The following is a 14,158-nucleotide window of genomic DNA, read 5'->3' as shown; positions in this document are numbered from 1 at the left end:
TTATTCACAGATTGAAGTATTGGAGCCATGGGAATAAAGGTTCAGCGTCCTCGATGTTTTTTTGACATTGCAATTAATAATCAACCTGGTAAGAAAATTAATCTTCCCATGTAACATTTGTAAATGAATATTTAATATTAAAAATTAGTAAAGTATAAATGAGCTTCCTTCTTTTTCAGCTGGAAGAGTTGTCTTTGAATTATTTTCTGATGTGTGCCCCAAAACATGTGAGAACTTTCGTTGTCTTTGTACAGGTTTGTTGACATTTTTTTTCTTTTTTCTTTGTAAGATTTTTTTTTTTTAAGATTTTATTTATTTATTTATTTAGTCAGAGAGAGAGAGAGAGAGAGTGCAAGCACAAGCAGGCAAGGTGTCAGGCAGAGGCAGAGAGAGAAGCAGGCTCCCCACTGAGCAAGGATTCCTATGCGGGTCTCAATCCCAGGACCCTGGGATCATGACCTGAGCTGAAGGCAGTGGCTTAACCGACTGAGCCACCCAGGCGTCCCGTTTGTTGACATTTTTAGTTGTCCTAAAAGTCGTACCATTTGACTATAGTTTTAATTTTTTTATTTAACATATTTTAATTTTCTTTATGCAGATTATGTACCATTGACCAAGATGTGAAAGTAATATATTTTTCTTCATTTAGAGCGAAGGAGAGAACCTTAAGCAGCAGAGCCCAACGGGGTGGGGGGGGCGGTCAGTCCCATGACCCTGAGATCACAATCTGAGCTAAGACCAAGAGTCGGATACTTAAACCGACTGAGCTATCCAGACACCCCATGAAAGTAAATTTTAGAAAATGCCACTTGTAATGGGATTTTATTTTTAAAGATTTTATTTTTTTATTTGACAGAGAGCTCACAAGTAGGCAGAGCAGCAGGCAGAGAGAGAGGGGGAACCAGGCTTCCCACTGAGCAGAGAGCCCGATGCTGGCCTTGATCCCAGGGCCCTGAGATCATGACCCAAGTCAAAGGCAGAGGCTTAACCCACTGAGCCACCCAGGCGCCCTTGTAATCAATCTGAGATTGATTTCTATATTTCTGTACTCTGCAGAAAAACATGGATGTTTTTTAAATGAATTAAAAAAAGAATTCCTAAGGGGAGAGAAAGTTTTAGTTTAAAAACATCTACATAGTTTAGAAGACGTGTATTTTATAGGGAAAAGTTTTCATCATTAATTTTGCTTTAATACTGCTTCCTTGACTTCCTTTCTACTAAATGGCCAACTAATTTTTCTTCTCTGTAGGTGAAAAGGGGACAGGGAAATCAACTCAGAAGCCATTACATTATAAGAGTTGTCTTTTTCACAGAGTTGTCAAAGATTTTATGGTTCAAGGTGGTGACTTCAGTGAAGGTAAGACTTTGAAAATCATGTATGCTTTGTTAAGTATCATAGATTTTAAAGTTAGACAAGTCTGTAGAAATACTCAAGTAGACAAAAAGAAGGAAGTAGATAGGAAATAATTTTACTTTTGATGCATGAAGTAATTTCAGAAATTTGCTTCTGGATAAAAAACAATTCTGTATTCCTCTCTTAGTAACCTATCAGTATGTGTGTTTGGTCTTGTCAAAACTAGTAATCCTTAACTACAGTATAGTTTATACCTATACTTTTATTTATTTTTTATTTTTTTAAGGATTTGTACTTATTTATCAGAGAGAGACCACAAGCAGGAGAAGCGGCACACAGAGGAAGAAGTAGGCTCTCCGCTGAGCAAGGAGCCCAGTGCAGGACTGGATCCCAGGATCCTGGGATCATAACTGAGCCAAAGGCAGATGCTTAACCAGTTGAGCCACCCAGGCACCCCTAGTTTTTACCTATACTTTTAAATTGTAAAAACAAACTATTTTTAAAGATGCTTTGGAAAAAATCTAATTTTTGTTCAAAGGTCTACATAATCATTAGAATCTGAATGTTCTTTTTTCCCCACATATCTTAATAGGCCTTGTCACATTTTTGCTCTTGTATCGAAGGGGAAAGAAAGTAATTTGGGATCTTGTCAGTATTGAATTTAAATTAGTATCTTTTAGGATATCCTGTGAGCCTTTGAGTATTTTTTATTTGAAGTCATTTGAGCACCTACTTTGTAAGAAGTATTTTCTTTAGGGGACATCTTCAAAAAGATTATTGTTTTGAGAGTTTAAGAGTCTTGTGTTTTTCACCTTTAGGAAATGGACGAGGAGGGGAATCTATTTACGGAGGATTTTTTGAAGGTAAAGATGTTTACATTTAAATTTTATTTTTAATGTTTTCTGTGTTATTTTTCTCTATTGAATCAATAAGATTACTAAACAGTATACTAATATCCAACTGCATTCAGTGAATCCAAAAGTTAATTTTCTTGTGAAAAATTTTATGTGATAGCTTTTCTTATAGAGGTAGGAATTTTTGTGTGTTGAGGACATTAATGCACCATGTTATTTGAAGGGTTTCAATGGTCTGTAATAAAATCTTGGAAGTATAGTGCTAGAATGGGAACTTCCATAGCTTAATCTTCATTTTTATTAAAAGAGATTTAGCAGTATTTCATAGTAACAATATCCACATGCTTAGTGGGTAAACTTTCCTATGCACTTTTTAAAAAATCTCTTTAACTTACTAAACTTTGCCTATAATGTTTTTTCTCAACTTTTTAAGTTTTCTCTTATTTTTTATTGATGTGAAGATCATTTGAAAGAAATACAAACATATGAATGTGGATATAATTTCATATTTCCCATCTTTCACATTAGGGATTAAGTGAAATTTTGTTTCACATTCCACTTGCATTGTTCCCATATTCTAATCCAAGATTGGAAGGCAAGCTATTCTACAATAAATGATGCCGTGGCAGAGATTGTTAATGAGTGCCTCTCTGTGTTTAAAATAGTATATGTGCCTTTTTGTGCTCAAAAATGAAACAGATGAAATGTAAAAGAATCCTGTCTGGTTTCTTTCTCTTGCTTTTTAAGGAACATTTTATTTTTTGCTTGAATAATCAAAGCTGTGTTGTTTTTTCAGGAAAAAAAAATAGACAAATGCAAATGGAAAGGAAGGGGGTTGATAATAGTATTTGGAATTTTAGCAAAGGATTGAAAATTAGAAATATTTTTATCTAAAAAGATGGGAGAGGGAGCTAGTTAATATTTGATTCTCTCTTATTTTAACCTGACTTATCTAAATTTTATCTGGTGCTAAAGAGCACATATGAACAAAAGAAATGAAGCATGAAAATGAAATTTTTCTGGAGGTTATATCAGTAATGTAACTGAAAACTTTGCTTTTCTGTAGATGAGAGTTTTGCTGTTAAACACAACAAAGAATTTCTCTTGTCTATGGCCAACAGAGGGAAGGATACAAATGGTTCACAGTTCTTCATGTAAGTATCTCTGCCACGATCATTTAAAATATCCCTTCTTATGGTGTGTCATTTCTCATTGATCACTAATAAAGGGATCCATAAAGGGGAAAATTTTTGAAGTAAGGAGAACAATGAATTGTTGGAGAGTTGAAGAGAGTGGGTTAAGCCTCTGCCTTTGGCTTAGGTCATAATCTCAGGGTCCTGGGATGGAGCCCCGCATCAAGCTCTCTGCTCAGCAGGGAGCCTGCTTCCCCCTCTCTCTGCCTACTTGTGATCTTTCTCTGTCAAATAAATAAATAAAATTTAAAAAAAAAAAGGGGAAAGAAAAAGCTGTTCCTTAGAATGGCAGCTAATAAAGGTAAAAGGAATGATAGAAAAGTCGCCACTTTGTATTCATCTCAGTAATAATTGATTAAGAGTTATCTATTTAGAGGGTACATTTAATAATAGGATATAGAGTATCTCTTTATAAATTACATGATTACAAAGAGTAGAATACAGTTGATCCTTATTATTCAAAGATTCTGTATTTGTGAATTCATGTACTCACTAAAATTTGTTTATAACCCCAAAGTCAGTACTGTGATGCTCTCCAATTCTGACCCCCACAAAATTTTGACCAGGGCTCTTGTCAACAGTGCATGTTTTTTTATTATGTCCTATGGATACAGATTTATTCTCCTCTTCAGCAACCTTGAACTCTCCCACTCTCAGAGGAACTTAATCTGTAAGCACCATATGGATTATTCCAGTGTTTTACTATTCCATATTTGTAACTCCCTTCAGCAGTGAGAAACTTGGCTCCCATTATTTCAGAATTTGTACCCATTTGCTGAGTCCTAGAGTAGAAAATCACTGTTCTATACTACTGTGGAAAGTAACCTATTCACTAGCGTTACTGTTTATTTATAGCTATTTTTAGTTTTAGATTGAGAGTGTGTAGTTAAAGTAATTGTTTAGAAGTGACTTGGATTAGTGCATTTTGGTGTGGTTCTGTGTGGTTTTGTGACTCAGTATGTTAGGTTCATTTGTTTATGAGTATATTTTGTTCTCTCACCTGGTTTTGATTTGTTTTTTGTTTTTTTGTTTGTGTTTGTTTATAAAACATTATGTGATTCAAAAAGAATGCCTCTGAAACTGTCACTCCCACCTAACTCTTCACCCATTGTCATTCCCCATTTTTTCATCCTGTTCCCACCCATCCATTTTAGTAACCAACCTTATTAGATTTTGGTTTATCTTCCTGTAGTTTTTTTTTTTTTTTAAGATTTTATTTATTTATTTGGAAGAGAGAGAACAAGTGGTGGCGAGGGATGGGGGGGAAAGAAAGAAAGAGAAGCAGACTCCCCGCTGAACAGGGAGCGTGATGAGGGGCTTGATCCCAGGACTTGGAGATCATAACCTGAGCTGAAAGCAGACACTTAACTGACTGAGCCACACAGGCACCCCTTCCTCTATTTTTTTTTTTAAATAAAGATAAGCACAGATACATATATATTATTTTCCTTTTTTTCTTACACGATAGATAGCATATACTATATACCGTGTTTTGCTCTTTTCACTTACCACTATATCCTGGAAATCATTCCATGTCATTTCATAGAGATCCTTTTCATTTGTTTTTGCAGCTGCATAATATTGTGTGAATATACTCTGGTTGATTAAACCAGTTGCCTATGTGGGGATTTTTCTGATTTTTTTAAATGAAAACAATTTATATTGTGTTGGTTGTAGAAAAAATTAGAACACAGGTAATAAGAACATTCCCATCCCCAGGGTATCTTTCTCTGCATTAAAAATGAAAGTAAATGTTGCATACAGGGGGGCGCCTGGGTGGCTCAGTGGGTTAAAGCCTCTGCCTTCGGCTCAGGTCATGATCTCAGAGTCCTGGGATCGAGCCCTGCATCGGGCTCTCTGCTCTGGCGGGGAGCCTGCTTCCCCCTCTCTCTCTGCCTGCCTCTCTGCCTACTTGTGATCTCTCTCTCTCTGTCAAATAAATAAATAAAATGTTAAAAAAAAAAAAAAAAAAGAATGTTAAATGTTGCATACAGAGATGTCTGGGTGGCTCAGTCGGTTAAGTGTCTGCCTTCGGCTCAGGTCATGATTCCAGGGTCCTGGGTTAGAGTTCTGCATTGGGCTTCTTGCTCAGTGGGGAGCTTGCTTCTCCCTCAGCCTGCTGCTCCCCCTGCTTATGCACTCTCTCTCTTTCCCGGACAAATAAATAAAATCCTAAATAAATAAATGTTGCATATACTCTATAACCAACTTTTGGATGCAGTATAAATCTCTGCACAGCACTAAGTATTAACATTTTTAATAACTATATGTGACTCCGTTGTTTGGATGTATTATGCTTTATTTACCTAATTTTTAAACATTTGACTTGCTTCTTTGTTTTCGAACTGTTGCAGTGAACATTATTATACCTGTTGGATGCATTTTTAATTATTTTACATAAACTGCTAGGAGTTTACTTAGTGAAATGTTTGCACTTTTTTTTTTTAAGATTTTATTTATTTGAGAGAGAGAACACAACCAGAGAGGAGGGACAGAAGTAGAGGGAGAAGGGGGCTTGATCCCAGAATCCTGGGATCATGACCCGAGCCAGTCAGATGGTTAACCATTTAAGCCACCCAGGCACCCCTGTTTGTGCATTTTTAAGCCTTTGCAGATTTATTGCTACTGGACTCTGGTATCAGCAGTATGCAAAGTTCCACTGTCACCAGATTCTCAACAACACTTAGTATTATCATTTGTTTTCCTTTCTCTTTTCTTTTTTTTTCTTTTTCAGAAAAATCCTTCCTATGCTAACCAAAACCTCTCTGTTAAGTTTATGTAATCTTTCATGTATATTTTCAGAACCTTCCCTCTATATGTTGATTTTTCCTTATCTCTTAATTTCTAGGTAGCCCTTCTTTAATTTCTGTGTTACTGTTTTTAAAGGAGAAAAACATCAGTTTTTAATCTTAAATTATTTTTTATTGTGGCAACGCATATGATATAAAATTTGCCATTTTAACCATTTTTAAGTGTATAATTGTATTAATTATATTCACAATACTGGAGCTGTTACCACTGTATCCAAAACTATTTCATTGTCCCAGAAATTAACCGGTTTCTTTTTACCCTCAGCCCCTGGTAACCTCTATTTTCTATCTATGTGCGTTTGCCTATTCTAGAGAAACATGCAGAACCGTACAATATTTGTCCTGTGTCGAGCTTATTTCATTTAGCATGTTTTCAAGGTTCAACCATGTTGTTGCATGTATCAGAACTTTTTCCTTTTTATGGCTGCTTATACATACCATGTTTAGTTTATCCATATGCATCTGTTGGTGGACATTTGGGTTGTTTCCCCCTATTGGCTATTATGAAGAGTGCTGCAGCAAACATTGGCATACCCATATTTGTGTGAGTCCCTTCTCAATTTTAGGTGTATACCAGGAAGTGGAATTGCTGAATCCTATGGTAATTCTGTAGTTAGTTTTGTGAGGAGCCACTGAACTGTTTTCCACATCATTTTACATTCCTACCAACACTCTACAGGAGTTCTAGTTTTTGTACTCCTCGTCAATACTTTTTTTTAAAAAATAACCAATCTGGGAATGACCATGAAAATATAGAGTATTTGTTTAGGGGTTACAAGTAAATTCTAGAGGGCAAGGAACTTGGCAAAGGTATCTGTAAAGCAAAGATTGACTAGATCTAAACGTAAATTGTATATATACATTGAATGTAAATATGTAATACAAATACATATATACACATAGGTTTTTATATCTCTAGATGGTATAAGCAGGTTCAGTTGAGCATAACTGTTAGAGTCAGAAAACAATAATAGGTTGGTTGTAAAAGTAAAAGTAATGTGAAAGTAATGTATTTAAATGTATTTAAATGTATTTAAATTAAATAAATTAATTTAAATTATTTAATTATTAAATTATTTGATTTAAATTAAATAAAATGTATTTAAAAATACATTTACATGTTTGAATTTTTTTCATTAGTATTGTGTGGGCTTTAACCAAAGCTTAGCTTAAATTGTGTTCCTTCTTCCAAACTTCTAATGCCTTTCTTGATGATTCTTTAAAATAATAAATGAGGGGCTCCTAGGTGGCTCAGTGGGTTAAAGCCTCTGCCTTCGGCTCAGGTCATGATTCCAGGGTCCTGGGTCCGAGCCCCACATCAGGCTCTCTGCTCATCAGGGAGCCTGCTTCCCTTCCTCTCTCTGCCTGCCTCTCTGCGTGCCTACTTGTGATCTCTGTCAAAAAATAAATAAAATCTTAAAAAAAATAATAAATGATATACAATGCTCACCTTCGGTCGTTACAGCAGTATGTCTTCATAGCTACTCAAATATCAGTCTTCTTAACTATAGAGCTTTAAGCAATGTGTGGAGTGGAAAAAAGAATTTTAAAATATTATTCATTTGTTGGACTTTTTGCTTACTTTGAGTCTGGTCCAAAGTTTTCTGTTGTTTTTTTTAAAGATTTTATTTATTTGACAGGGAGAGAGAGAGAGTGCGTGCACAAGCAGGGAGAATGACAGTGTGGGAGAAGCAGGACCCTGGGATCATGACCTGATCCAAAGGCAGGTGCTTAACCAGCTGAGCCACCCAGGCATCCTAAGTTTTGTCCAAAGTTTTAATCCAGATCTCTTTCTTCATTGTGAAGTTTCCTTGTTTATCAGGGCTAAAAAATTCAAAAGTCCTCAGGTCTTAGGCAAGTAACATAAACAAATAAAGCCTGCTGGGACAAGAACCTAAACTATTAATCCATGTATTAAAAAGACAAGAATAATCAACCTGACCCATTATTGCCACATGCCCAGTGCCACACCTTCCAGCTTTCCAAAAAAGGTCTGAAATCTGAACTTTTATGTGAAAGTATCCAAAATTTTGAATCTTGGCAACTAATTGAAAATTTTATAAACACCATAAGAACCGTTTCTTTTCTGGTCCAACAGAACATGTGTGAGGACCTTCTAAATATTATCCATGGGGAGTACGTTTTAAGACCCCCTAGTGGATGCTTGAAACTGCAGATAAAGTTTACTTTATAAGTTAGGGATAGTAAGAGATTAACAACAATAGTAATAAAATAAAGTAATTATACTAATACACTGTAACAAAGGTTACATGAATGTGGTCACTGTGAAAATATCTTACTGTACTCATCCTTCTTGTGATGATGTGAGATGATAAAATGCCTACCTGATGAAATGAAGTGAGGGGAGGGGTGCCTATGTGGCGCAGTTGATTAAGCGTCTGCTTTCAGCTCAAGTCATGATTCTGGGGTCTGGGGATTGAGCCCCACGTCAGGCTCCCTGCTAAGTGGGACACTTGCTTCTCCCTCTCCCTCGGCCTGCCACTCCCCCTGCGTGGGCTCTTTCTATCTGTCAAATAAATAAAATCTTCAGAAAAAATGAGATGAGGTGACTAACAGGCATTGTGACATAGTATTAGGCTACTATTGAACTGACAGTATGTGAAGAGGATTGTCTGCTTCTGGACTGCGACTGACTGCAGTTGACTATAGGTGACTGAAACAGTGGAAAGCAAAACCATGGATAAGGGGGTGACCTGTGCTTTAACTGTTTAAAATGTTAAGGTTGAAAAGCACTATAATTTACATTGAAAGCTATAAGCTGGTAGAATCTTTTGATAAATTATGGTCTGTCCGTACAATAGAACGTTATACAACTGTAGAACTTCGTATACCTATGAATATTCAGTAAGAATCCAGTCACATGCAAGAAACATAGATGGATAGAAATGACACCAAAATGTCAACTTTAATTACATGTAAGTTTTCAACAATGAGTAGGTATTCATTTTATGATCAGAATAAGTTTTTGAAAATAGATGATGTAAAAGGCATCTTGCATTATTCTACTTAAGGTTAATGTAATAAGATTCTATTATGTTAAAATAGTGTATGATTTCTTTGCAACTTTGTTTCCAATGCAGTTATTTTCTTTTCCTTTTTAGAGATGCTAACTTTGTTTTTCTCTGACTTTGTTTTTATTCTTCTATCTGATGACTTCCAAAGAACAACGAAGCCAACTCCTCATTTAGATGGGTAAAGATTATTTTTATTTTTTGACCATTTTAAATTAATGTTAAAATTAAAAGCTGTTATTTGATCATCTTGCAATTGACTGTTTAGGCATCATGTTGTTTTTGGGCAAGTGATATCTGGTCAAGAAGTTGTGAGAGAGATAGAAAACCAGAAAACAGATGCAGCCAGCAAACCATTTGCTGAGGTGCGGATACTCAGTTGTGGAGAGCTAATTCCCAAATCTAAAGGTAAGAAAACGAGTACATACTTCTGGTAATTCTTATGCATACAAAATGAGCAGAGACATTCTAAATAGTTGGCATGAAATTTATACTAATGTGAATATAAATATCAGGTGTTTTTGTTTTTTTTTTTAAAGATTTTATTTATTTGTCAGAGAGAGTGAGCACAGGCAGACAGAGAGGCAGGCAGAAGCAGAGGGAGAAGCAGGCTCCCTGCCGAGCAAGGAGCCCGATGCGGGACTCGATCCCAGGACTCTGGGATCATGACCTGAGCCGAAGGCAGCTGCTTAACCAACTGAGCCACCCAGGCATCCAATTTTCAGGCATTTTTGTTTTTTAAATGTATTTTATCTTTATACTTTGTTCGTTTACCATGGAATCACTTAATTTTCTCGGTACTTGCTGTAATTTATCCTTCCACTTTGTTTTGTTTTTTTGACGGTATTTGTCTAAATAGCATGGTAAATAAATACTCTTCTAGAGAAAGACACAGTGAAGGGGAAGATAACAGTTGAAGAGAATAACATAGACTACGAAACTGGGGAATAAATTATTTTCCCTTCATGCACTCCTGAGATTCAGAAGCACCTGGCATTTTTGAGAAACTTCTTAGACCAGAACTTTTGAAGTTAACATGACCAGTAGTTTGATATGATACTATCTGAATGGTAAGAACTTTGTTTTAAGTGAGTATTTTAAGTGTTTATATTTGTGAAATATGTAACTGCTACCATTTATTACAGATACTGGGTCTGTTACTCTAAAAATACAGGGTGAGATTACCTGTAGAGAAAACAATAAAACAATAAATGGACTTTATTCTGCCCATTCTAACTAGTCTAGGAAATAATAATACCAATACTTAGTTTTTCGTGTTTAACAAATGTGAGAGTCATTTGTAAGTTTTTGTGATCCTCACATCAACCCGGTAGTATTTCCCCCATTTTACAGGTGAAGATGGTTGGAAGATTAAGTTGTTTACCACATCAGGGAGCTAAGCTTCAAACCTAAGCTTGCTGGCTCCAGATTTAGAACTTTTTTCTATTGTGTATTGCTAATGCATTAAAGTCTTCAACAAATCCCTTTCAGAATTGCCGTAAGTAGAACATTCTGTTCTCAAATTTCAGGTATACTAATTTCTTTGTATCATTTAGAAATATACACATTTGTTTTAATTTAAAAAGACTGGAGATTGTCATAGAGAGGACTTACTTTTAATTTTCTGTTTCTGTATTCCACTTTGGTTCAGATGATTTCATTTTCTTCTCTGTCATATCGAGTATGTACCTTGTAAACCATTGCAGGAGTATGCTGCAGCTCATAATGGGAGTGTTTATGTAACTTCTTGGTGTTCATGAGCCTGGCTATCTGTCTATATGTACAAACAACATGTATAATGTATGCCTTGTGTTTGTGAGGATCCAGTAAAGAATGAGGTATTACTGAATAACTTAATTTTTTAGAAAATTAAAAACTAAAAAGCAATCTGTGATGTTTGCAAGTTTTGGACCCTGGTACAGATACTTATTTCTTCAGAGTGTTTTTAGTACAATTGGAACATTTTTGTTTAAGGCATTACTTCTTCCCATATCATCTAGGAAATCTTTATCTTTTATTCTCTTTTTTTTGCCTTGTAGTTTGTAGTCTGTAAGATCTCTTGTGTTAGGATCTATTCTCTGCTTATAAAAGTTAAGGATACTGTTGTTTATATATTTAGAAAGAAATTGAGGTAATTAAAAAATATACCTTTTAAACCATAAGCAGTTATCATAGATTCTCTAATTGGTGTAAAGATTCTTTTGATAATAAAATGTCAGTGTTTGAATATGTGCTGAAAGAGAAAGTGAATGACGGTCACTCTTTATATGTTGTTATTTATGTCTCATGTCTTTTTGATGTATTTTCACTTAATAGAGATAAATGCTAATTTTGCCTATGCTATTATGACCAGGAAGTTGTGCTGAAAGTTGATGTAGTATCCTGCTGTGCTAAGGAAGCATCCCTTGCCCTTATCATTCTCAGCAGTTGGGGGGGTGGCAGGGGGCATACATTAGGCCCTTTATTAGTGTCTGCCCAGGAGTTCCTGAAAAGGTCAGATTTGTTTTGAGCCATAGCTTCCATTCCTACTCTGTTCTGGACCATACTGTGGAAATATGAAAAGATCTTTATATTCGAGGTCACACAGTTTGGAACCTGTTACTCTGCAGTCCTTTAGTTACCATTCAGAATATTGGTTAGAATGGATTTTGTCATGCCTCTATATAATCTTTTTTTTTTACGTAGAGCTGTATCTCACATCCAGTTTATTAATTGATGGCCTCCTTACAGTTTTAAATTGGAAACAGAGTTTCATGCAACACGGTGGTGTTCATCATCATTACATTTAAAACCTTGTTTGAGAGATTTACACCCCAGTTTAAAAAGAAATAAATACAGAATCTTTCTTTTCTTTTTCTAACTTCCTGAAAGAAAACAAAAAGACTTCTGAAGAATTCTGACTGTCTGGGCCCACCTGTATATGGTCTTGGTGAGTCTGGGCAATCTTCTTGGGCCTTTCTCCCTTTGCTGTTGCAAGATTGGAAATTCTGCTTTTTGTAGCTAGTTGGATGTGCCTGAGAAGGTTCACAGTCAAGAAGAACCTTCCAAAAGATGCAGAAATGGAACACTGGAAGCTAATAAAAACTGCGTTTTTGTAGAGACTGTCATGGGGCAGAGTGGAGGATAGAACACAGACCACCAGAGAATGAAACCACTACCTCAGTCAAGGTACTTACTAGTTTTTCACGAGTTGGCAGGACCTCAGGTCATGGTCTTTTGAGAGTTTGCTGGAGTTGTTTAAATAGAGGTCTGTATACCTTGACCATGCAACAAGAGAGGGGGCCGTTGCTACATTATAGAAACACAAGTGCTGAGTTGTGGCAACATGACAATAAATAGTTATATGAGCAGAAATTCTGCATATATGTGGTAGGAAACATTGCCTGACAATATACAAAGAACAGAGCAAGTGAAGCAGCTAGTGAATCTTATACTCAGTAGATGGTAAAGAATACAGAGACTCATTTGTATAGCAACAGGATCGCTCCCATTCATTGCCCTTAACGTGGAATTGGGGGCAGTGGTGATGGCCCTCTTACTGAAAAATAATGGGATATTAAACTTAGCAAGTGTCAGATGAGACCAGTAATATGAAATGAAAATATCTAATGGAAACCTATTTTAGTAGTTCTGTTCTTTAATTTCTGTTCTGTTCTTGAATTGTATTTGATGGTGCCCTAGAAATTTACTTCAATACAAAGGTTTCACATGAAATTCATTGACGAAAAATCTATAGATCTTAAATAAAAATGAATAAGGCAGCATTTTTTTTTTTTACCTAAGATTTTTAGAAGCAAAATGTTCTGGAGCTTGTTTTGTTTGTTTTTGTTTTTGTTTTACCTTAATATCATACTAGTAGAGTCAAGACCTAATTAATAAGATTACACTACACCCTACCCTAGCCCCCAGAATGGTCTGTGAATAGGTTTGGGAAGTTCTTTTTCCTGATGATAAGAAAACTACATAATCTAAAAAAATTATCCAGATATGGCCCCAAAGCTGAAAGTGTTATTACTCTTTGTAATTCCTTTTCATAACTTGCCTTGTCATTTTGCTTCGAGTAGTGTTTAATTTGACCTTAAGAATACTTACATGTTTGTTACAGATACTTTGGAACAGATTGTTAAGTGGTTAGGCAAGTATAGGAGGATTTTTTACAGGATGAAACCATTGTTGTCCAACTTGGAAGTTTTAAAATATCTACAGTTTTTAGCTTTTTATTATTATTTTTTAAGATTTTATTTGAGAGAGAGAGTGAGCGAGAGTGAACACGAGTCAGGGGCAATGGGAGAGGGAGAAGCATACTCTCCATTAAGCAGGGACCCTAACTCCAGGCTCGATCCCAGGACCCCAGGATCATGAACTCAGCTGAAGGAATCTGCTTAACCAACTGAGCCACCCAGACATCCTAGTATCTACAATTTTTTTAAATTTAAATATATTCATTTCGTTCAACATTTAGAGGCCAGAAAGGATAGTCAATGAAAAGTCTCCTTCCATTCTCTGCCCATCAATTTTCATTCCCACATTTTGTGTATCATTCTAAATGTATGTGAATTTTGGTCATATTTCTAAAATGGAATTAATAAATTACAGAGGATAAATTCCTAAAAATGGGTTTAATAGATTATAGGGGTCATGCATTTATAATTTTGGTAGACACTGCCATTGAATATAAGAAAATTAGTTCCCCTTATATACTTTGCAAAGCCATGTATTGTCAAACTCTTTAATCTTTGTCAGCCTAGTAATAGGTGGGATTTTTTTTCAGCTAGTTTTAATTGGCATTTCTCTTTTTATTTAATTTTTTTTGAAGATTTTATTTATTTACTTGACAGACAGCGAGAGAGGGAACAGGAGCAGGGGGAGTGAGAGAGAGAGAAGCAGATTCCCCATTGAGCAGGGAGCCTGACAT

General features: G+C 35.6%; 1 protein-coding gene across 3 annotated transcripts in view; it reads left to right on the top strand.

Annotated features, from left to right (window-relative positions):
• Positions 1-14,158, top strand: part of PPIG (peptidylprolyl isomerase G) — a 53,850-nt gene that overhangs the window by 16,603 nt on the left and 23,089 nt on the right. For 2 of the 3 annotated variants that reach the window (XM_080798666.1, XM_080798667.1), the window contains exons 3-9: positions 11-88; positions 180-254; positions 1,250-1,357; positions 2,173-2,217; positions 3,275-3,362; positions 9,395-9,424; positions 9,512-9,651. In XM_080798666.1, the coding sequence (XP_080654792.1) occupies positions 28-88; positions 180-254; positions 1,250-1,357; positions 2,173-2,217; positions 3,275-3,362; positions 9,395-9,424; positions 9,512-9,651 (547 nt within the window). In that variant the 5' untranslated portion in view covers positions 11-27. Of the gene's footprint in view, positions 1-10; positions 89-179; positions 255-1,249; positions 1,358-2,172; positions 2,218-3,274; positions 3,363-9,394; positions 9,425-9,511; positions 9,652-12,018; positions 12,173-14,158 lie in introns of those variants that run through there. The other variant, XM_080798668.1, reaches the window with a different exon arrangement.

This window comes from Martes martes (genome assembly GCF_963455335.1).
Source record: "Martes martes genome assembly, chromosome: 3".
In the NCBI taxonomy this organism is placed as follows: domain Eukaryota; kingdom Metazoa; phylum Chordata; class Mammalia; order Carnivora; family Mustelidae; genus Martes; species Martes martes.
The sequence above is the reverse complement of the archived record's forward strand: the minus strand, read 5'-3'. Positions and strand labels throughout refer to the sequence as shown.